Raw genomic sequence first — 25069 nt, forward strand, 5'->3', positions numbered from 1 at the left:
GGCAAGGACTGTGTCTTATATTTTCTTGTAGAGTGTGCTTGGCGGAGAAGACGGTCCATAACTACTTAAGGGTGAAGCTGTGATTTATTTCTCACTTCTCCCTTTCGGGGACATTTACTTCCTCTATAAATCAAGCGTGGTGTCCTCAAGCCTTCTGCGTGAGAAGGCCTGGGTGGGCTCAAGTCGGTCAGTGTGAGGAAGTCTGATTCCACGCTGGTCTTCTTAGCCACAGTCCCAGCCTGGGCTTCTGAGGTCAGCTCAGCGCAGGATCCAAAGACAGGTGTGCCCTCAGCAGGAGGCTCCTGGGACCTCAGGTAGGAACATTCCCAAATGTGGACTCACTTCCTTAATGAGCCGCTGTGAGGGTGGCTGGGTGCCGGGGAGGGGGGCAAGAGGGAGGCGCGGCCGAGCTGGCTGCTTCAGAATCACAAAGCGCAGTTCCCCTCTCAGCCCCACTCTTGTCCACTGTGTGACCCCGAGCAAGTTTCTCAGCCTCTCTCGGCCCACGTTTCCTCTTCTGGAGGATGGGTGGAGGCGCACTGACCTCATGGGTGGAGGTGATAGAGAAGGTGGCTAGCAGTGTCTGTTGAACAGAAGGCTGGTGACAAATGCCTGTCTCCCTTCTTTGACTTACTTCTGTTCCTTTGTTTTTATAAGAGGAGACCCTATGCCCACCTCCGTGGGCTCTTCGGTGCCTTCCATCCTGTGCCTTTTCTGTGACAGGGGTGCCCAGAGAAATGTTTTGGGAAGTTTGAGTCCGACTCAGCGGGCCGCAATTAATACTGCCTTGAACAAGGTGATGTTGAGGATCAGAGAGGGAGGTGAGATCTCCCTCCCTCCCTGGGAGTCTCGTCCACAGAAGCCTCAGATGCTGACCCTGCAGGGGTGGTCCTCACAGGGAGCCTGGCCTAGGGCAGGGCTGGCCACGTGATATGTGTGGCCCCGTGCAAAATGAACACGTGCCACCCCTTGCTCAAAAAGGATGCAAATTTCAAGACAGCTTCTGCAGAGTGTGAAGCCAAGCGCGGGACCCTTCTAAGTGTGGGCCCCTCTAAGCATGGGCTCCGTGACTGCATAGGTCGTGTGCCCGTGAAGCTGGCCCTGGCATGGGGTGCCCCACACCTGCTACCTTGTCTGGTCTGGGCAGCCCCAGGGAAATGGAAGGAGTCCTGGTTTCTAAAGCTGGCTCTCACAGTGAATAACCGAGGCACCCTGCACACAGCACGTATGCTCTCTGTGCCTCATTTTCCCCATCTGTGAAATGGGGACTATACCCATCATGTGTTTCGCTGACATCGTAAGCCAGGAGGTGCCTGATGGATTGAGACGCTCAGAACCAAGACCTCGCGGCTTCAGGACCCACAAAGCTTACTGGACCGGAATTACCAAGACAAAGTCTTCACACATTGTGGATTGACTTAAACAGGAAAGAGTTAGATGAATGGGGCTACGGACTTACTCACCTAAAGTAGAACCTGTGGGAAAGATGTTTTCTAAATATTTAAAAAATTCTAATTCACTGTGGACTGATGTTTTTGTAAGTGTAATAAAAATGACCAGGAACATGCAATAAAAAGGTTCCGGCATAAAATTACTCATCATGTTGCCTTAAGTACTTAAATTCTCTCAGTTTCTATGCTCGTCTTGGTGCAGATTGATGCTGGTGAGCCTGCGCAGGTGCCCAGGGCACACTCTGAGGAGGACTGATCTCCTCACTACTCAGTGTGAACCAGGAGCATTCAAATCACCTGGGAACGTGCTAGAAATGTAGCACTTTTGGCCCCATCCCACTCACACTGAGCCAGAATCTGCTTTTTTTTAAACAAAATGCCCCGGTGATTCCTGTGCATGTTAAAGTCTGGAATGACACCCAAGGCAGCCGAGGCTCAGGAAACTTGAAGAACAAAGGAATTAACCAGAACCTCTCCCCCAATCTCAATTTCTCAAGGCCTAAGGCCTGATGGCATAACCTTATTCTGATGAGCAGGAGCAGCCACATTGCAGGGCTCAGTGTGAACATGAAAACGTGCAAAACATCATTAAGAATTTTGAGATGGTGCCTGGCTGGCATGGCTCAGTGGTTGAGCATCAACCTATGAACCAGGAGGTCACGGCTTGATTCCAGTTTAAGGCACATGCCCAGGTAGCAGGCTCAATCCCCAGTGTGGGGTGTGCAAGAGGCAGCCAATCAATAATTCTCTCTCATCATTGATGTTTCTATTTCCCTCTCCCTCTCTAAAATATATATATATATATAAAATTTCAATTCTCTCTATATATAGAATTTCAAGATGGTGTCAGCTTGGCCCAGGGCCCTTCCGTGTGACCACAGGGGGCCTGATGATGTAGTCAAGGGTTGGGTCATTCTGGACCCATTTGCACTGGCTAAGTTACGAGATTTCTGCTTTGTTTTATTCATTACCAATCACTATCATTAAAAAGCTCCAACCGTCATCCTTTTGAAGTTTATTTTTTTCTCAGTATGCAAATATAAATGGTTTCAAATGGCTATTATTCCAGTGTAAATAATTCTTTCAAAAAAACCCACAAATATGTATGCCTAGCAAAACGCGAATGGAAGCTCTACATAGGGAAAAACAACGTGTGCTCATTTGTTTTATTGACGGTGTACAGATGGCGATATATTGCATTACAATACTGGCTGCTAGGTTTCTGATAAAGATTTAGTTCATGTTTACTCTAGGTTTATCTTCACAATGAAAACAGACTCATGCCAGTGTTTAGTAACCAATAATATCAATTCATTCCCATTGAATGACAGTTTTATTAAACTAAGAAGCTCATGTCACAGAGCATTCACAGTGCAGGAGGTCAAACGTTATTGAAAAATAAATAGCGGGATAAATAGATTATTTACAACTTTTCAGCGCATTGCTCCTGCTCTGTCCGAGATGAGAGTGAACAAAAATGGTAGCATTCAGCCCAGCATACTGAGATGTCTTGTGGGGAACTCAAGTGATATCCAAGAGCCCCCCCCCCCCCGCCAAGTTCTTGGTTTGGGCTGTTTTTTAGGGGTTCTTTCTGGACACAGAGCCCTCTGCCTCAATCTGCCTGCTATTGGGTAGGTCATGGCCAGACTTCAGGAAGGTCACACGGCTGGCTCTGCAGAAACGGTGCCCAGCCCACCTCCTGGGCATCTGGGATGTGCGGGCCTCTCCTCACCCGGCCCTCTCTTTGGCAGCTCCTGCCTCTGCTCCTGGGCCTGGCCCCATCTGGCTGGCGGCCCTCTCCCCTCTCTAGGTAATCAAAGCTCTCTTTGTGTCCAGACACCGAGCATCCACTCCCGCTGGCAGCTGCTGGACAGGAGACACACGCAGAGGGCGCCTGCCAGGGAGCGTGTGCTCTGAGCTGGACACCAGCCGCCCAGACGAGCCGTTCCCCGAGGAAACTCCCCAAGAGCCGGCCACAGACGCCCAGCCACAGCTCTCTCCACTGGGCCCCCAAAATGCTTAGTCCAAGCCACGTGGGGGAAGCTCCAGGAAGTGGCTTACAGCTCAGAAGGGCACCTCTGGGGGTGAGGACAGTGGTACCCCTGTGGCCAGAAAAAAACCCATTAGAATATCTGATGTGGAAAAACAGCTGCCTTGCTCACCCCAGCCACCTTCAGTGGGAGGAAAGGCCTCGCTCCTCGGTTGAAGGGGCTTGCGTGTCCATCTGGACACCCGGGAATTCCAAGTGGGAGCGGGCAGGGGCCTGTTCCCCGGGACCCTCCCATTATTCCAAACCACGCAACTAGACACAAAAGCTCTAGTTGCACACACTCTCTCTCGATAGCTTCAAACAAATTGTTCTCCGGCGGTGGGGTGGGCAGGGCACAAACTTTCTCCGGGATTAAGGGTTTCGTTGGCCTTGACTGTGGAAAAGTTCCAACGCACACGTTGCATAAAAAGCAACTGTTTGAATTCTGGCAACGGTGGGAAGAGGTGTGCGTTATGCCTGTATTTGCCATCAGGCTTTTAACCAAGAAGCAGCCAACCCAGACCCACCAATCTACCGAAGGAAAGGCCGCACAGGCATAGCTGGACTTCCCTCCCCTGGGTACAGGGAGTGTCTTCCACTCTCGTCGCACCCGCCCCCCCCACCCCCCCGCCACCCCCGTCCGTGCCAGGGCTTCAGGCAGTGGGCATTCTCCTAGACCAGAGAGAGGATTTCTCAGGCCCTGCCACGAAGAGGGTGAAGGCTCCAGGACCTCGGCCGCTAGACACTGACACTAAGAAGCGGTGAGAAGCCTAGAGATACTTGGACAAAAGACGATGCAAAGCCAGTCCCTAGCCCAGCAGTGTGCGAGGATTTAGCCGAGGTGAATGGAACCCGGAGCCATTTGTCATTGAAAAGCTAGAATTCTCTAAACCCCCATAAAAGTTCAAAGCTCTAAGGCAGTGGTTCTCAACCTTCTGGCCTTTTAAATACAGCTCCTCATGTTGTGACCCGACCATAAAATTATTTTCGTTGCTGCTTCATCACTGTAATGTTGCTACTGTTATGAATCGTCATGTAAATATCTGATATGCAGGATGGTCTTAGGCGACCCCTGTGAAAGGGTCGTTCGACCGCCAAAGGGGTCGCGACCCACAGGTTGAGAACCACTGCTCTAAGGCCACTCCTCTGGGTTCCCTGTGGTGACAGAAAAACCAGCTCCGCCTGGGAGGCCGAAGAGGAGAAAGGCGCCCCTTCTCCTGACTTCACGCAGCACCAGCTCCCCCAGGCCGGGCAGCGGAGACGGGCTGGGCCTTCTCTCGGCCACCAGGCCTGAAGTTAGTGCAAAACCAGCGCCCCAATTTAGTTTTCCGTATTAAGAAGCAAATACAACCACCTAAATGCCTTTTGAAAATCTGTACCCCTGCAGACCGTGCCCTCTGGGAGCCTTCTCTACAGTACAACCCAGGGGTCCCTGACCCACCAGGTTGGCCAGAGGCGGGGCTCGAAGTGAGCCGCAGGATCTGTGTCCTTTGCCCTGAGGGCTGGGCCCATGGAGACCCGTGTGACTGACAGGAGGAAGATTTACGGAGGGTGGAGGGGCCCTTCTCCAGGCTTTGAGGAGCTGAGGGAGCCTTAAGGGGCGTGCAGAGTGCAAAGTCAGAGAGAGTAGTTGCTCACATGTGGTGGGGGACCCAGCGCTCTGGGTGAATCCACAGAGAGAGGGAGGGAGGGAGAGAGGGGCCAGGGAGGCAGGGCATTGGGGTTGGGGTGAGAGATGATGACTTCCTGCCACCCAAGAACCACCCAGAGAGCATTTTCAGAAAATTCTGGAAGTTTCTATGGGCACAATGTGGCAATGAAGCTAAGATGTGGGCCATCTCAGATGCCCTGGATGCATCTGCTAACTGCCTGAAAGGGAGGAAGGCAAGCATGGAAACCATGTTTGGAGGCACTAGAACAAGCGTGTCAAACTCGCGGCCCGCGGGCCATATGCACTCCACAACACATATTTTCGCAGCCCAGCCAACATAACGGTATGTAAGAAACTTTTTAATAGAAATTTTGTAACTTAATTTTTACAATATCCTGTTGTACATAACTATTAATAAGGAACTACAACGCTCGCTAATGACTGATTACTATAATCGTGTTGCATTCATTTCCCTTACACGCCTCATGCACAGGCGCACCATTTTTCTCCACTAATACTAGCAGCGAATATTTTAGCAGCCGATGGCCACGTCATTAGTCTTGGACTGACTTGTTTGGTGTGTGCAACAGGAAGTATTTTGCTTTCGGAGAACAAGAAAAATAGGTTTATTGGCGTTACGCTTATTAATTTGTGCAGTTATTCAGTGTCTGGTGAGTTAATGTTCAAGGAAAAATATTTTTATTAAAATGTTCTATTATTTTGTTAACGATACTCATTTATTTCAGCCCTTTGTATTCAGCATGTCTTTATCAAAATAAACCTACATTGCTATGAAAATTGAAGCTTTTGTTTTCTTGTGGCCACATACACTTAACCCTTGTTTATTTGGTCCGTGTTAGCCTTTGAGTTTGACATGCTTGCACTAGAGGGACTGGGGATATTTACATCACGGCACATGGGAACAATCCCCTGACGATTTTCACCCCAACAGGCAAGTTCTTGGTGTCTTCAAGCAACAGGCAATTGCTGGAGCCCGTCACATACTAGTACACAGCCCGGCCGCCCCCTCCAGCCGGGGAGGGTCATGGCGAGAGGGAACAAAAGGTGGGTGGGAGGGGAGAGACCCTAAGTGCCCTCAGGATCGGAGCTGGGAAGGCACCACCCACTGAGGGGCACCAGCACCAGCTGCAGGGCTCTGCTACCCGCCCCCAACTCCCGGGGTAAAGTCCCCAAACGGGGCAGCAGACCCCGCACTGCCCAGCACCGTAACCCGCTGGTCCATTTCATACCTGAGGCAGGAGGGAGGGAACTCACCCTCTCCCGGTCCATCTCACCTGTGTGCACCCCACCCTCAGGACAGGGAGGGGCCCTAGGACTCAGGGAAGAGAACGAGGAGGAAAGAAGGACCCATTCCCCAGAGCGCTGGGCTACTGCGGATGCTACAAGGCTTTCAAATCCTCATCCAGGGGAAGAGGCCCCGGAGCCCGGCAGCCCAGGAGGGGTCTCTGGTCGGCGTCTACACGGCTGCTCTAGAGTGATGTGCACAGCGGGCCGGTTTAGCTGCTCGGGTCTGTAAAGGCAGGGGATTGACGGGCAGAGCGAGCAACTGCCCTCACAGGTGGTGGGAGGAGCAGGTGGAAACTCAGGTCTGTGCTCACGATGGACGGACAGACGGACACACGGACAGGAAGCACAGAGGCCAGGTGATGGCGGCTTACGGGAAGGGTGGGAGGAGTCTGCCCTCCTGACCCCCGCCCAACGCCCTTACCCATTAGTCTCTCACTGGAGCTGACCCAGAACTTTCCTTCAGGACCAGGTTCTCAAGATACCACACACCTTCCGCCTGGACCTCGCTCGGGCTGGTGAGGGCGAATTCCAAACCAGACATCAGGAGGAACGCCTGCTCCTGCTTCTACAGACATTTCCTATCGGAGTGCAATCGTTTGTTTTTCTTTTCTGCCCGCCCCCCCCGCCCCCCACAATTACAAGAGCTAAATTAATTCTTTTTAATTGCCTATTTTTTTAGCAGTGTAATTACCCCATGCTAATTAGCTTTGGGAAGAAAAGGGAGTATTCCTGCATGGTGATAAAAGCATTATTTTAAAATGAAGACCTAATTACTCAAGCAATCCTTTAAATGTGTGATGGGAAAATATTTTTAAAAAGAGACATTTTTACCTACAGTGGATATATAGCTTCCTAAGCACAATAAGTGCACCAACCCTTTAAGGAAGTGACATTGGCACATTCAAGTCAAAAGAGAATTAACCAGGAGTGCTCTGCATATTAAACACATTATTTTTAGTCTCAAACGGTAACTGCAGTGTACTTCATAATCTCAGAGGATTCTGCTGAGCTAAAGGCCGGTCCTTAGGATGTGTTTTCTGAAAATGAAACACGCATTCAGACCAGTGACACCAGCAGGGATATCATTCTGGAGCCATGTGGCCCGCGCCTTGCAGCCGAAACTGTTTTCCTTTATCAGGAAAAATGTAGGGACGTTGGATAGGGGTAGATACTAGGATATGAGCTGGGGCACCCAGGAATCAAGTAAATATCTGATGGAGTTTTAACTCAAATGATAAAAACCAACCACCAGGGCAAAAACATACTCACACCTGCACAGCCTGCCCCCCACCCCCACGGATGGCCACCCACTGGACTGGCTGAGCCACAGTGGGTGACAATCTGGAGTTCAGTCCCTGCTCTGCTACTTACTGGCCATTGACCTAGAGTCACTTCTCCAAGACTAATTTTTCTGTTAAAAGGGAGAATAATCCCTACTTATGTCATGGGGAGAGAGGAGAAGGGAAGGGGGTTGAGACTAAAGATAGAGACAGATGTGCTTTGAAACCCAGTGAGTCTGTAAAGACGGAGGGACCAGGCCAGCTATGCTAAGAGGACAGAGTGTCCCTGGGGCCCTGACACCCCTTGCACCTTAAGTTAATAATGATGACCTATTGCCTCCCCAGCCTCCCACTTAGCTAATTTCTTAGGAAAATCACCTTTATCCTCAACTTGAAGACCACGGAACCCCATATCTAGGTAAAACAGCAAAAAGAGAAGCCTTCGTGTGGGGTAGCTGCTAACACTGCTATAAATCCAGGTGGGAAGCCTGGAGGCGGAGTTCAGGCCCAGGGTAGGCTCATGCTCACTTAAAGGACACAGGCTTGAACACTTCCTCCAGCTGAAATTCGAGAGGCCTTAAAGAGCACAGCCCCAAGCCCCACCTCGGGTCACAACTGCTGTCTCTGGAAGGAATCAGCTACCGGATGTCACCCCATCACCAACGTGAATCATCACTAAACACCTCCCTTCCTCTCACCACCACGGGTGATTCCCACTCACGTCTTCCGTGCAAAATAGCTTAATGTTGAAAGTGCATCGAATCGGACAGACATCTGCGATAGAAACATTACAAAAACAAAAATACCTCTATACAAAGTGAATTGTGCCTTCATTATAGAAACCACAAATGGTTTGTGTTCATAAACCTTTTTAATATATATTTGAGAGCTCGGAAGCGATCGGAAATTAATATTTTTCTATCTTTGAATCAGCCTCCCGCCCTTGGCCGTTCACGGGTAGCAAACTGTAAGGTTCAAGAAACTTAGCTCCAAACACTCCCAGTCCCGGTTCCGGGAACTCTCTCTTCTGGTTGTGAGCCGAGCGCTGGCACACTCCTTCCAGCTCAGTGGGCTATGAGATTTGCTGGGCGTACAAACAATTGGGTCTTTCCACAGGATGGTTTTGAGAGTCGGGCATTAACAAAGAAATGACAAACCCGAAGTGACAGCGCGTCGCGTCCCACGGAAGGTCTGGAATGTATGGCTGTGAACTACGAGCTCCACCGTGTCTGAAATCAGCACCCGTTTCGATATTAGTCTCTCCCTCCTTCCCAAGTGCCAAACCAAGCGTGTCAGCGTCCAAGCAACACCACGCACGCAGGACCCGTTTTCCGTGAGTGTTACCTTTTTGGTCCCCATTTTGTATGGAATGACATTTTTCAAGTATGATAGTCTGTAGGACATCTCATGTTTAATATTTCATTGCTCATTCTCTGAATGCATCAATACAAGGAGAAGAATATTGCATTCTTGTTTTCTTGCTTCTGCTGTAAAAACAACAATAAACAAACCTCAAAAAACGGTTTCCATTCTTCCAATTGGTCTAGAAAAAGGGGTGGGGTGTCTGCCATCACAGCCCCGCACCCCCGGCAGGGGGAGGCCCCTGCTCCAGCAGAAGTCGGTGGCTCTTCCTCTCTTTGCAGCAAAAGCTGCCTAAGGAACGCCCCCCTCTGGCCCAGAGGAGACACTTGAGGACAACATTCCCATTTTGCACTTGCCCCAGGAGACTTCACCGTCACCGACCACCTCATTTCTCAGGATGCCGCGAAACAGAAAGACAAACTGCACCCAGAAGTCCTTCTGACCGACGTGTCCGCGAGAGACGGGACACGCGCCACATCCTGTGACTGCAGCTCAGGGCTGCGAAGATGCTCAGAGAGCGGCCTCTGCATCTCGCCTTCTGGAGGGCAGGACTGACCCCCAGGAAGAGGAGGAGGCCCAGCAGCCGGGCCCGTGGCCAAAGACCATGATGGCTCTTCCTTCCAGTGTAAGAAAAGACAGCCGGTGGCTGCCAGCGCAGGGGACTCGTGGGGGGAGGGAGCGAGGGGAGGACGCTAGGCCGGTGTCCAGAACAGCTCCCAGCGGGCAGAGCTCAGCTTTAGTCGTCTTCTCGGCACATCGGCAGGTTGACGAAGGTGAAGACGTTAAACTCGATCATGATGGAGAAGCACAGGAAGATGGCGTAGAGGACCAGCACGTAGACGCCCAGCTTCCAGTCCAGTCTCCATTTGTTGAGATGGATGCCTAGGACCTGGTGGGAGAGAGGGCGAGGGTTGGGCTCGGGGCAGAGAGATACATACAAATGGCCTTTGTACTGGGAAACGACACACAAACCAGAACCCCACAACTTCCCCCACAGCGTGGGCTGGAGCACAGGGGTGCTGCCCGGCATAGCCTTGCTTTGATCAGCGCAAGCCCTGCAGGCTTCAGACTTGTGCATGGCCAGGCAAGACCCTGGCCCAGCCCTGGGGGGACACACGCCAGCTTCCCGCAGGGAACAGGCCCTCCCCACCCAGACCTTCTCTAGCATCAGCTAGGGTCTTCTGCCAGGTCCTCCCTTTGCTTCAGAACTTGGTAGCCTCGGCCCTCTTCAGCGAAACTTCCAAGGCTGCTGTTGGCCTACAGTCTGGCAAACTTCAGCTTGGACCGCCTTCTCCTACGTGTGTGTGTGTGTGTGTGTGTGTGTGTGTGTTTGAGGGGCCGTTTGGAACACACCCTCATTCTAAATTCTTCCCAGACTCTCCACACCTCCCTTTACTACCTTCGCTCTGACCCCTGAACTGAGGCTCCTCGCGGTGGGATCACAGTCACCGCATCAGAGCAATGTCACGGGCCCTACAGACACGGACCACGCCGGGCTCCAACCCAGCTTTGCCACTTCCTAACCGCGTGACCTTGGGCAAGTCACTTGCCCCTGAGCCTTGCTCTCTTCACCCGGTGTTTGTAAGGACGGACAAATCAGCAGAAGTAAAGAGCTGAGCACAGTCCTGGGCACGTGGAGTATAGAAACCCGAGTTTTACTGCGTGCCAGTCCCCAGGCCTGGCCACATGCCCCCATCTGCCAGCTCGGACGAGCTGGGGAGGACGTCTCTCCTAGGGAGAGACCGACTTCTTTTCCTCTGGTGACTTCTTAGCTGTCCAGGGAAGAGTGCAGTGGTGGGTGCCAACATTCTTCTCATTTCTGTTTTGTCAATTCTCATCGGAGGATATTTTTTTTCTTTTGACTTTTTAGAGAGGGGAAGAGGGCAAAGGAGGGAGAGCGAGAGAAACATCGATGTGAGAGAGACACCTCGACTGGTTGCCTCCTGCACAAGCCCTGAGTGGGGCCGGGGATGGAATCTGCAACCCAGGTACGTGCCCTTGACCAGGGATCACGCCCCGTGCACGGGCCGACACTCTAACCACTGAGCACACCAACCAGGGCAGTTTCCAACATTATCGGCACGGATTGTGTCTGGGGTATCGGAATTTCTCTGTTTCCTCAGCTTTGCCCCTCACTGCCAGGGGGGAAGAAAGAGGGGTTTCAGAGACACATAGTGACCAGGTAGATCCGATGCAATTAAGCAGGAGGCTTATTTTTTGTTTTTTTTTAATGTAAAAACTCACGGTGAGCGCCACGGAGCCCAGCAACAACACCACGGAGTAGACCAGGCCCCGACTGTTGATCTTCACCTGCAGAGAAACAAACACAGGCCTGACTCCCCGGGCTGCTCAGGGCCTGTCCATCTGCAAGCCCCGCTCCCTCCCTCCCCCACCTGGAAAGCCTGTTCCAGGTGAGCAGGTGGCCGTGGACCACCAGCTAACTGTGGGTTCAAGTCTGGACTCTGCTTCTCTGAGGAAAGGACCAGGAGGGGACAGGCCCGGCAGGGGCTGAGATATGGGGCGGAAGCACCGAGGAGGGCTGGGCTCACCGGGGCTTCCCCTGCAGGCACCCCTCAGGCTGCTCTGGAAGCCTTCGTGGAAAGTGGGCGCTGAGGTGCCAAGGAGAAGGGGGCAGTGTGGCTCCCAGAGCCCCCGGCTGGGAAAGGCCCACGGCACCATCATTCCCGTGACACGCACGTGCCTGGCGTCTGGCTCGCTTGCTAAGGAGGCGCGAGGAACTTACTGTGGATCCGTAATTGATAACCATGGTCTGCAGACCCCACGGTATGCCGAGTCCCACGAGGATGTCGAACACGTTGCTCCCTATGGTGTTAGAGACCGCCATGTCGCCAAGGCCTGCAGGGGGCAATGGCCACGTGTCATTCGCCAGGAGCAGGTCACGGGAAATCCCTGTTCTTCCCCTGAACTGCTCTATCAGAGCCGTCCCCTAACAGGAATGCCTTCTTCACAGACCCCACGTTTCTAAACCCTTTTTCTGAGATCCAAGGCCCACTCCCTCCGGAAGCCCACAGGGGCCTGGGATGGGCTGAATGGTGACCCCCAAGGTTCATATGTTGGAGTCCTCACCCCTAGGGCCTCAGAATGGGTATGGTTTATAGACAGGGTCTTTGCAGGGATAACCAAAGTGAGGCCACGAGGGTGGGCCCTAATCCAATATGACTGGTTCCTTAGAAAAAGGGGACACAGACAGCGCAGGGAGAACGTCACGGGGACCTGAAGATGGTCATCTACAAGCCAAAGACAGGGGCCTGGGACAGACGCTCCCTCGTAGCCCCCAGCGAGGGGGCAGGCACCAGCCGGCCAGGTGGGAGGTGTAACGAGGGTGGGAGGAGAGGACGAGGCCTCTCAGGCTTGGCCGGCTGCCGGTGCCGCACAGGCTGCCCTTGGAGAATCCCTGGCAGCGCTCGCTTCCAAAGGTGAGGAACGCAGGACCCACTTGCCCTCTCTCCAGGGCCAACCTCCCGGCTGGGCGCCTCTCTCCTCCCCTGTCTGCTCTGAGATTTCACTCCATATTCACACTCCCGCCCCCCATACTTGCGAACTTTCATCCACGGAGGGAGACCTGTGGGGGTCCGAGCTGGAAAACAGCGGTAAACAAAGGCTGGCTCTTTGGTCCTGCCCGCAAAGAGCACGCAGGTCCTGCTCACCTGGCTCAACCCACGCCGCTGGGTAAGCCCCAAGAAAAAGGACCAAACGAGCCAAAACACTGTACAAGTTCTAGAACTTCGAAGAAGCAGAGGAAAACAGCTAGTGGTATAGGACACCCCCACCCTGCCTTCCTGGGACCAGAACATTCCTCGTTACTACCTCGTTTGCTAGAAGAAGTCTGGGCTTTTACCCCAGCAGGCGTGGCTCAGTGGTTGAGCATCGACCTATGAACCAGGAGGTCACGGTTTGATTCCTAGTCACGGCACATGCCCGGGTTGGGGGCTCAATCCCCAGTAGGGGGCGTGCAGGAGGCAGCCGATCAATGATTCTCCCTCATCATTGATGTTTCTATCTCTCCCTCTCCCTTCCTCTTGCTGAAATCAATTTAAAAAAATTTTTTTAAAAAAAGAAGAAGTCTGGGCTTCAGCCCTGTGCAAGCTCACATTAGGGATTTGAGACCAAGTTCACTTTCACAGAACTGCACGCACACAGATGTGCCTCGAGGCCTGGAGTTCATCCCGGGAGCATTCTCCCCTCGGGTGGAGCCCGACTCGTGCTTTCCAGACGCCACAGTTTCCTCCACGGCTGAGCTGAACTGCACGTCCCAAGAGCTGTGAACTGTCTCGGGGGCGGGGGTGAGGGGCCGCATGGTGATGCCGATGGCGCGGGGGCCGAGACGCGATGGGTACCTTGTCTCGCCACGATTAAGCTGGCCATGCAGTCTGGAACGCTCGTGCCCGCCGCCAGGAAAGTGATGCCCATGATGACGTCGGGGATCCCAAACGTGTACCCGATAATAGTCACCTGCAGAAGGGGGGGCGCTGCTTATCCTGAGTGCTTTTCACTTGAACACAGTCCTGCTGTGGCCAATGAAAAAACCCGGAACAGGGTTTTGTTTCAAAAACATCTTATGAGTGTTCAGGCTAGAAGGGGCCAATGGAGGAGGAAGGGGGACATATGTAATACTTTCAACAATAAAGATTTAATTTTTAAAAAAATGGGGATGGTAGAGTTACTAAGTGTCCAAACTCACTGTTAATTAGCAGAACTGATTTAATAATATTGTTATTTTCAGTAATTGGAGAAGAGAAAATTTCACACATCTGTTAATTTCATCTTCCCTAATTCTCATACCCACTCAAATATCATGAAATGCTTTTTTGTTGTTGTTTGTTTTTTTTTTACTGCAATGTTGTCTGGGGAATGCATTTTAGTAAGAGTTATCACTGGATTGAAAAAAATCAAATGTAAAGATGGGCTGACACACACACAGGCGCACACATGAGCACAAACACATAACATTAGCACACATGCACACAGGTGCGTGCGTGCATACACACACATGCACACAGGAGGAGGAAGGGGAGGGGTAAAGGAGGAGAAGGAGGAAGAAGAGATGGAGGAGGGAAAAGAAAGGAAGGATCCTACAGGGGTCCTTCTTGGCCCAGCCCAGCCAATGAAGGTTTGTACTGAGAGCTGTGATGCGTGGCCGGGGGAGCTGCCCAGGAGCTATGCCAGGGCCTCTCCACCTGCAAAACTTCAGCCCAAATGGCACTGAAAATTCCAGCAATAAACTGAGAGGCAGTTCAGGATAGTGGGTTGATATCATAAACTCAGGAGAACAATAGACCAGGGCTTTAATCCCAACCTAGAACTCACTAGTGATGTAACTAATTGTGTACTAGATGCTAATTGTGTAACTAACTGGGCAAATTACTCAATCTCTACGCCTCAGTTTCCTCATCTGTAAAATGGGCGTAATAAAAATGGTTGTTATGAGGACTAAAAAAGTTTACATACAGTTTACACATGTGCCTGAACACAGGAGGGGGACAGGAACATCCCTTGGCAAGGGGCATAGAAGGGCTGCCTGTATTCATCTCCCACTGACTCATCTCCCTCACATTCCCCCGGGACCTCGGAAAGGATGGGGGCCTAGCGATGAGCCCTCTAGAGCTCTTCACAGTGACATCTTCAAGGGATCAGGCCCAGTCCTTGACTTCCACGCCACCCCCGCCATGTTATCTGCCCATCCTGCCAGGTGCGAAGGCTCATCTCCATCCCCCCGTGCCTGCATTGCATGCAGGTGCCACACTGTATCTGTCTGGGCATCCCTGGTGCATAGCTCAGCAGCATGCACCTCTGCCATTACCCCTTCTCACTGAGAAATAAGCCAAGGTCAGGGAGGGTGGCAGCTTGCCCAAGGTGGCACAGCAGTGCCTGAGTTCGCTCTCCCACCTCTAGCAGGTGCTGGGCAGGGGCTGTCTGTCCGGTCCACCCGGCTCCCGCCACTCACCAGCCACACCATTAGGTAGGAGAAGACGGCGATCCACAGCGTGGCGGTGAGGAAGGTGACCATGAAGAACTTCTCCCAGCGGGGCTTGCTGCAGTTGGGGATGGTGACACCCAGGAGGAAGATGAGCGGCCAGGTGAACACCCACTTGGCTTTGTCCCCTCTCGCCTCTGCAGGGGGATGGATAGAGCAAGCAGGGAGGAGAGAGAAGCACATGCTGGGGGTTACACGCCTGTCCGTCTACCCGTCCGTCTATTTTTTCAAGTCAAACAAGAGAATGCTACCAAAGTCACTCTGAGCAACTGATCTCCCAGAATCACCTACCTCCATCAGGTCACCCCAAAAGCGATCTCAGCAACACAATTCACGAAGTATTTGTGGATCGAATAACTGCAGTCAGTCCAAATCCCTCAGAGTAAGGAAAGTGAGACCCAGAGTGGGAACAGACTTGCCCAGGATAGCGGGAATGGGGATGTGGAATTTGGATGGGCTTTGGGATCAGACAGACCTGGATTGGCATTCAAATGGCCTGGAGAAATCTCATCAACTACTTCCTCCTCTGAAAACAACAGCTGCAGTAACAACAACACAACAATCAATGCATGGAATACGTGCTCTGTGCACCAGGCACAGCCCTAAGTTCTTTGTATTCAGTAGTGTCTTCATCTGTTCAATGGGAACATGATCTCTTTCTTGGTTGTTGCAGGAAGGACATGATACAATGTACAGAACACACTCCCATGTACATAAAACACGCAGCAAAGGGAGAGCTGGGAATGGACTCAGAAGGATCTCAGTAGGCACATAGTAGGTACTCTGGAAATTTCAGATCCTTTGCTCTAAAGTCACATACTCAGCCCGCGGCAGGTGCAAGACGAAATTGTGGGTGTCCTGGCTGGCGGGTATGACCTCACTGGCTCCTACCAAGGGAATCCACAAACGATTCACCCAAGGAAAAGCAGCCTCCATACACTGCAAGTACAAGCGTAGTGTGCTTAATAAGCCACTGGGTACGGTGTGCACACGCAGGCTCAAAACCAGCACGTGGGTGATGCCACTGAAATGAGGAGGGGGACCTAGGAAAATGCTCTGCTCCATAGAGGCAGTGAGAACACCGGCCAAAATGGTCACAATCGACCCTTTTCAGAATTCTGGAAACTAACCAAAGGCTTGTAGCAATCCAGGGAGTGTCTCTTTAAGAATATTGACTGGATCTCAGTAAGAACAGTGAGCTCTGTGGAGCTTTAACTTGCCCTGTTTCCATTCCCTCTCACCAGCTCTGCAGAAGCCTTGAAGACAGCAGCCTGGCACCCCACTGGAGGGTGCAGGAGAAGGATGGAGCTCCTTCTGAGTCCATTCCCAGAGAACAGGCGTTACTTGACCTGCCTGGTGCAATCCTGGAAGATCCTTTTACCTGAACCGGAGCTCAGCCAACGTGAACAGCCTTTTCCTTCGGGCATTTGTTGGAAACAATCAGAGGCCATTGCTGAGCATCACGCTTCTGAAGGTGGTGGGTAACCGGACAGACAATACGCGAACCAAAAAACGTACAAGGAAAAGCTGGGGCATGTGGTATCTATAGAGGCTTCGCAAAGCTCCTACGGATTTCTGGGAATCTGAAAACCACAAGCTCGTGTAAGGCTGTGCCAAGGATTATTCGAATGCTCAGGAAAAGCTTGAGAATGCTCTGAGCTTTCACCCCGACCTAACGTCGAGGTTCTGAGCAAGCAAGAAGTAAAGGCCGCGGTGGGGTTGTAAACGGCCTGCTTGAGTGTTGAAGATCTGCCCTCAAATACACAGAACCCATCAGAGACGACTGGGAGACTCACTGGATTCAAACACTGGGTTAAGCAGGCATTGCAGTGGCCACACGCAACAAAAAATACAGGCTTTACAGCATTATTTGAGAAAAGTCACCATACGAAAGACAACAATAAATAGTAACAATAAGCAGACTTGAAGGGAGAAGAGTATGTTTTCTAGAGTTGTCCAATTATATTATTTTAAATGCCCAGTTTCCAACAACAATAAGAACAACAATTTAGGAGAGATGCAAAGAAACAAGAAAGTACAGTCCATACACAGGAAAAAAAGCAGTCATTAAGAACTATCTCTGAGGAATTCAAGACATTGGATTTACTAGACAAAGACTTTAAATCAGACATTTAAAAATATGCACAAAGAAGTTTTTTAAACGCCTAAAAAACTAAAGGAAAGTATGAGAATAATTTATCACCATAGAATATCAGAATAAAAAAGTAAAGAGCATGAAAAAGAGCCAAAAAAAGATTCTGGAATTGAAAAGCACAAAAACTAAAATGAAAAATTCACTAGAGAGGCCCAACAGTAGATTTGAGTAGGAAGAAGAAAAATATCATTTGCCTTGAAGTAAGTCAATGAGATTATCTTGTCTCAGGAACAGAAAGAAAAAGAATAAGAAGAAATGAACTGTGTCTCAGAGACCTATGGCACACCATCAAACATGCCAACACAGGCATAATGAGGGTGCCAGGCAGAGACGAGAGAGAATAAGGGGAAGGAAGAACATTTGAAGAACTCAAAAACTTTCCAAATCTGATGGAAAACATTAATACATACTTTCAGGAATACACACTCATCTCAAATTCACATGGAACCCTCTCCAGATTAAATGATGTTACATCATAAAACAAGCATCAATAAGTTTAAAAGGATTTAAATCATGCCTAGTATGTTCTACAATCATTCCACAATGGAAAGAGATTAGAAATCAGTAACAGAAGAGAAATTGGAAGATTCACAAATATGTGAAAGTTAAATAACACACTCCTTAATAACCAATGGGTCAAAGAAGAAGTCACAAGGGAAATTAGAAAATACTTTGAGATGAATGAAAATGAAAACACCACATACCAAAACCTTTGGGATGTAGTTAAAGTAGTACTTAGAACTTTATAGCTACAAATGACTATATTAAAGATCTTAAACCAGCGATCCAATTTCTTCCTCAAGAAACAAAAATGGTAGAGCAACTGAATCCAAAGAAAACAGAAAGAAGGAAATAATTAAGATTGAAGTGGAAATAAGTGAAAAAGAAAATTAAAAAATGAAAGAATCAATGAAACTAGAAGTTGGTTGTTTAAAAAGATCAACACAATTGACAAACCTTTAGCTAAAATGACCAAGCAAAAAAAGAGAAAAGACTCAAATGACTAAAATCAGGAATGAAAGAGGGTCATCACCATGAACCTCACAGAAATAAAACGAATTATTAAGGAATATGATGAACAATTGTGCCCAAGAAATTAGATAACGTAGGTACAACAAACAAAATTCTACAAAGACAGAAACTTACCCAAACTGACTAAAAAAAATAGAAAAGCTGGGTAGGTTTATAATAAGAGATTGACATGGTAATAAAAAAAAACTTCCTTTAAAGTAAAGCCAGGACCAGATGGCTTCATGTTAATTTCTACCAAATGTTTAAAGGAGAATCAGCATGAATCCTTCAAATATTCTTCCAAAAGATAGAAGGAGAGGGAACATTTCCAAGTGCTCTCTATGAAGCCACTGTTACACTGATATCAAAGCCAGAGGAGAAAACTGCAAGACCAATCTCCCTTATGATTACAGATGCAAAAATCCTTAACAAAATTCTAGTAAACTGAATCAAATAACATATAAAAATTACTATACACCTGGACTAAGAAGAACTTATCACAGGAATACAAGCTTGGTTCAGCATATGAAATTTAACCCATCCAATATACCAGGGTAACAGAATAAAGGACAAAACTGCAATCATGTCCATTGAGGCAAAAAAAGGCATTTGACAAAATCTAACGCCTTTTCATCATGAAATACTCAATGATCTAGAAATAGAAGATAATTTCCTCAACTTGGGGTAAAGGGCATCTACAATGAACCCACAGTTAACATCATACTTAATGATGAAAGACTGAAAGACCAGGTCAACATTGTGTGGCAGGTTTAGCTGAGGAAACTAGGCAAGAAAAAAAAGTAAAAGTAATTCAGATTAGAAAGAAAGAAGGAAAAGTATCCCTATTTGTAGCTGGCATGATCTTATAAAAGAAAATTCCAAGTAATACACACACAAAATAGTTACAACTAAAAAGAAGTTCAGCCAAGTTGCAAAATACAAGATCAATGTACAAAATTCAGGTATACTTCTATACAATAACAATGAACAACCCAAAAATGAAATTAAGGAGATAATTTACCATAGCATCAAAAAGAAAAAAATGTTTATGAACCAATGCAACAAGAGAAGTACATGATTTCTATGCTGAAAATTATCAAACGTCATTGAAGGAAGTTCAAGATGGATTAAATACATGGAAAGACGTACTGTACAGGGATAGAAAGACTTAATGTTAAGATGGAAATATTTCCCAAACTGATCTTAAACCAGCGACCCAATTTCTTCCTCAGATTCAATGTAACCCCTATTAAAATTCCAGCTGATTTTTTTTGCAGAAATTGATAAGCTGATTCTAGTATTATTATGAAAATGCAAGGGAACTGGAATAGCCAAACCCATCTTGAAAAAAAAAAAACAACAAAGTTGGGAGCTCTCTGGCTTACACCTGCCTGAATCGGGTTTCTCTAGCATTAAGAGAGTCTGAACTAATTCATGGTTTTAATGATTACAGGGTCTGGGGCTATTGGGGGGATGGAACAAGGTTTATACCAAGGGACATCACCCCAACACCACCAGGAGCCCCTTCTGCCCCCCATCCATTCCTTCAAGTGCAATGTCAGAGACATCTGAGAAATGCTCCTATCATGGGCCCTGAGAAACACGCAAGCATAAGCAAGAGGGAAAAGGGCTGCCATTGTTCTTTCACTAAGCTTTCAGATTTCTCTTTTGAAGTGGAAAATGACAATTTAATTATGTAAAAAAATCTTTAAAATGAACTTTAGCACAACAGATGACTAATCATTGTGAAGGGTAAATTATGAACAGATGCAGTTGCTTGTGAAAAACTTCAAACAAATTAACTTGGACAGTCAACTAACTAGAAAGTCCAATGAAGGGCGTGGTTAACTTAAGGCGTGTGGGATGTATGTGTCACTGGACGTTGTCAAGTAGATACGCACGGACCCTGGACGCAGGAGTGATCTAGAGAGCATAGCTCCAGACCAGTGGTTCTCAAACCTGAATATAAATCGGAACCTCCCTGGAGAGCTTGTTAGAGCCCCAGAGCTAATGATTTGGCAGGTGAAATTGGGGGGCAGGGGCAAGAATTTGCAATTTCTAATAGGATCCCAGGTCCTGGTGATGCTATTGTCTTAGAACCACTTTTTGAGAGTCACCAGTCTAGATGAACTCCATTTAAAAACAATATGATTAACATATCATCAAATTTACCTGCTTAAACAGACATGGTTTTTAGCAAATTAGAAAGCTGTGCAATTATCACCACTATGTAATTCTGAAGACTTTCATCACCCTCCAGGAAAACCCCCGTGCCCATTACGCTTCCTGCCCCATCCCCTCTCCTCACTCAGACTCTGGCAACCACTCACCTACCTGTGTCGATAGACTTGCCTAATTGTGGACATTCCATTGTGTCTGGCTTCTTTCAAATACCATATGTCTGCAAAGTGCACCCACGCTGCAGCATATATCAGTCCTGCTTCCCTTTTATGGATGAAGAATCATCCACTTTATGGATATACCCTGTTTCGTTTATCCATTTATCACTTGCTGAATATCTGGGTTGTTTCTACTTTTTGGCTGCTATGAACACTGATGTATAAGTTTTTGTGTGTGCATTTCATTTCTCTTGGATAGATAACTGGGGGGCGGGGGGGACTGCTGTGTCATGCAGTGACTATGTTTAACTCTTTGAGGAACTGCCAGACTGTTTCCCATGTGGCTGCACCAAGAGGCAAGAACACCTGCTGCTCCTCCACCCCACTGGCAGGCGCTCTGCCTTAAACACTCAGCAAACTGGGGATGGCAGGGTGGAGCTGCTGGGTCCCTGGGTTTGCAAACCACACAGACCCAGCAGCTGGCCTCCTCCCTCCCCCTTCCTTCCCGCCACCCCCTGAATCCCAGAGCGGGTGTTCCAACTCAGCAGAGGGCCCTCTTGCCAACGTCGGCATTGCGACCAGGCAGAGGACAGCGCTTTGGCGTCAGGTAGGCCTGGGTACCAGCCCTGCCCGTGGCATCTGCTCACCTGTCTGTGGCTTCCTGAGCCCCCGCTTCCTCCTTCCTGAAGTGGGGACCACGCCAGCCATTCAGCAGGGCTGTGTCATACCCTAAGTACTGAACATCAGGTACGGAGTGCAATGCTTGATGAAGGATGTGTCTGCCAAGCTGCAAACTGGGGCTGACCCTCCTCTGCCTCACTGTGGGACGGAAGCCACATGGGTCCCTGACCAGGTTTGCTCGAAGGTGAGTCATCTGTTAAGACCTAACTGAGAGCAGAATGTTATTGCTTTTCTCCAGGCTGCACGACAACATGGAAGTGGACATGCTGAGCTGGCCTTCAGCAGCCTCATTCCAACCTCCTTCACTAGTGTCTGCAGAGGCATCTCCAGAATCCCTTGCAGCTGAAGTTCAGGATTCATAGTAGACTCCCCGATTTGAAGAGGAGAATTGAGGTAGGGCCAGGTTACCTTTTGGCCGCTTCAGATGCATTCCTGTTAAGTCAGGGCATCCGTGCCCAAGCACTAGACAATCCCGGAGGCCTGACCAGCATCCCAGTGTCCAGTTCGTGTTGCTATGGGAGTGGCCTCCTGGTCCCGGCTCACAGCTCTGGTGCTGAGCTCTTGAACTCAACAGTTCAGATGCATTCTGGCTCCCTGCCCCCTAGTTCTGGCACGGTGACAGTGCCACGCCGGTGCCGACATTACAGTGCCCTTCCCACGACTGTGTAAGGCACCTATGCGTCTGTACTTCCATTTTCCTGCATCGGAGATTGGCTACATCCTTCATCTTCTCATAATGCTAGAGGCGTGTGTGTGCTCAGCCCCTCTTCCCTCAGAACCACTATCCCAGGGGCCACCAGAGCTATGCTGGCCAGCACAGCTGCGTGTCCGGGGTGGACACCTGACGTCTGGGTTGATGGCATTTTCTCTCTCGGGACTCTGGACCTCAGATGTAATACCAGGGAGATGTTAGGAGGCGGGAAGCGTCATGCATCGGTCTGGGGCCAGTGGAGGCCCCAGTCTGCCATCTGGACCAACCATGAATTTGCAGTCAGTCTGTAGCCAAGGAACAGATGAGACAGGCACGGATGGAGAAATGAAGAGCCAGGATGAGGCTCGACACCACTGAGGCCTCGAGTCAGCCCCAAGCAAGTCCAACTGCTTCCCTGCTCTTGGGACGTAACAAGCCCCTATAACTGTATTTTTTAAAAGGTTCCTCTTTAGCTCGAGGCAGCTTGTGTGGGCTCCTGTTGTTGGCAGGTCAGGAGGCTTCAGGACCCAGCTCAGGTCCACTGCATGGGAGTCATGGGTCCTTCACCTCCCACCTCCCAGCCTGCACTGCTCTGGCCTGGCTGCGGGGGCGCCATGGAGTGGATTCCAGGGCAGGTGGCCCTAGGTACCTGGTTCTGTCTAGTTGAGACTGCCCTTTGGGCTAGCCCCTGCCTCTCTTTGGGCCTCAGTTTCCCACTTTGGAATATAAATGGTCTAAAAATGTCCAAGGTCCCCTTTAATCCTAGTCTTCAGAGACTGTTGCTAACTACAAGGAACTCAGAGGAAAATTGTTTTCATTTTCAGTGGTTCTCAACCTGTGGGTCCCAAACAATGAAAATACATCCTGCATATCAGATATTTACATGAAGATTCATAACAGTAGCAAAATTACAGTTATGAAGTAGCAACGAAAATAATTTTATGGTTGGGGGTCACCACAACATGAGGAACTGTATTAAAAGGTCACGGCATTAGGAAGGTTGAGAACCACTGATTTAGATTAAAAATATATATATCGAGCCGAAACCGGTTTGGCTCAGTGGATAGAGCGTCGGCCTGCGGACTGAAAGGTCCCAGGTTCGATTCCGGTCAAGGGCATGTACCTGGGTTGCGGGCACATCCCCAGTAGGAGATGTGCAGGAGGCAGCTGATCGATGTTTCTCTCTCATCGATGTTTCTAACTCTCTATCTCTCTCCCTTCCTCTCTGTAAAAAATCAATAAAATATATTTAAAAAATAAAAAAAATAAAAAATAAAAATAAAAATATATATATCGAGCCTCTTTCTCCACTTTGCTCTATTAGCTTGTTTCTACAAACCACTCATAGAAAGAAAGTGGAAAGAACCCAAATTTCCATGAACTGATGAATAGATATATTATTCAGCCATACAAGGAACGAAGCGCTGATACATGCTACAACACGGATAAACCTTGCGAACATCATGCTAAGTAGCAGCCAGTCAGGAAAGGCCATATGTTGGATGATTCCATTTATATGACATGTCCAGAACTGACAAATCTAAAGAGACAGAAAGTAGCTTAGTGGTTGCCAGGAGATGGGATTGGGAATAATTGCTAATGGGTAGAGGGTTTCTTTTGGAGGTGGAATGATTGTGGTTCTGAAATTGACTGTGGTGATGGTTGCACAACTTCGTGAATACACAACCTTGTGAAAACCCCTCAATTGTATACCTTAAAGATATGACTTTATGGTAGGTGAATTATATCTCAATGAAGCTGCTATTCACCAATAAAAACGCTCAGCCAGCGGTTGTTCTAATTGGGCTGTAAGCTGGCACTTCAGCAAGCCACAGTGACCGATTCACAAGGTCGCGCCTTTGAGACCCTGACCTTAACTTAGGAGCCAATCTACCAAACGTGCAATTACTCCGATGGCTCCCGACACCGAGGCAAGAACAAGGTCATTTCCACTATAAAGTGCTGGGTGTCTCCAGGGGCCTGGAACAGACAGGAACTGCGTGTGGCGTTTCACGTGGAAATGAGCCCACAGCACCTGCAGTTTCTCCCGCTTCCCCCGATGTGCTGAGGGGCTGAGAGGAAAGACCCAGTGCGTGGAGTTTTCTGCAGGACCCCCTCCCGGGGTTTAGAGACACAAAACGGGCCTCTCTCCTCCCAGGCAGGTGCTTTGGAGAACTGAGGAACGTGGTGGTGGGGTGAGAGGAAGAAGCCCTGAAACTCCGGAAATTTCTGATTTCCTGTGCTGAGTTTTATTATCACAAAGGAAGACAAGATTTAGGGCTGCCATCCAAGGCCTGACAAGAGCACGTGTGGTTCCAAGGGCCATAATTCAATGCAGTTCAACACGGTTCACTCACCCCAGACACAAGGTGTACAAGCCAGGACGGAGGCAAGCACTTCGGCTCTGAAGGAAAGGAGCCGAGAGCATCCATTGGTTGGTGACGTGTTGTCCCCTTGGCACGCCAGGGGTCAGAATGTCAGTGTGCAAATCCCAGCTCTGCCCCTTCCTCCTGTGTGACCCTGGGCAGCTAGACCTCTCTGTGCCTGAGTGTCTTCCCCTGGGAAGTGGCGTCATGGTAACAGTAGCCACCTGCTAGGTCAGTGATGGCGAACCTTTTGAGCTCGGTGTGTCAGCATTTTGAAAAACCCTAACTTAACTCTGGTGCCGTGTCACATATAGAAATTTTTTGATATTTGCAACGGTAGTAAAGCAAATATTTATATTTTTGATGTTTATTTTATATATTTAAATGCCATTTAACAAAGAAAAATCAACTAAAAAAATGAGTTTGTGTGTCACCTCTGACACGCGTGCCATAGGTTCGCCATCACTGTGGTCGTCATGAGGACGCGGTGAGTGGATACCTGGGAGGCAGTCCTGGTCCACAGTAAGCCCTCAGTGAGTTTTACCTCCTGTTGCTGTTCAAGAACCTCCAAGGGCCTGAACTTTTGAAAAACACACATTCACCCCAGGTTCTCCCTGAAGTGGGCTGAATATATTGTAGGTGTGGGGTACGTATATATCTAAGGCCATCCCCCCGCCCCCTATGTGGCCACTAAGGCCATTCGAATGCCCCCTCTGTGACCGCCGTGGGCCAGTCCGTGCCGGCATTCAC

General features: G+C 49.2%; 1 protein-coding gene across 2 annotated transcripts in view; it reads right to left on the bottom strand.

Moving 5' to 3' along the window:
- Positions 1 to 7126: 7126 nt before the first annotated feature.
- Positions 7127 to 25069, bottom strand: part of LOC139010333 (sodium/potassium/calcium exchanger 4) — a 120110-nt gene continuing 102167 nt past the window's right edge. For both annotated transcript variants that reach the window (XM_070414625.1, XM_070414634.1), the window contains exons 13-17: positions 15047 to 15213; positions 13440 to 13554; positions 11825 to 11937; positions 11326 to 11391; positions 7127 to 9970 (exon numbers count right to left, since the gene is read on the bottom strand). In XM_070414625.1, the coding sequence (XP_070270726.1) occupies positions 9818 to 9970; positions 11326 to 11391; positions 11825 to 11937; positions 13440 to 13554; positions 15047 to 15213 (614 nt within the window). In that variant the 3' untranslated portion in view covers positions 7127 to 9817. The remainder of the gene's footprint in view (positions 9971 to 11325; positions 11392 to 11824; positions 11938 to 13439; positions 13555 to 15046; positions 15214 to 25069) is intronic.

Source organism: Myotis yumanensis, unplaced genomic scaffold (genome assembly GCF_028538775.1).
Source record: "Myotis yumanensis isolate MYYU_CA2020_CCGP unplaced genomic scaffold, mMyoYum1.0.hap1 SCAF_1, whole genome shotgun sequence".
Classification (NCBI taxonomy): Eukaryota; Metazoa; Chordata; class Mammalia; order Chiroptera; family Vespertilionidae; genus Myotis; species Myotis yumanensis.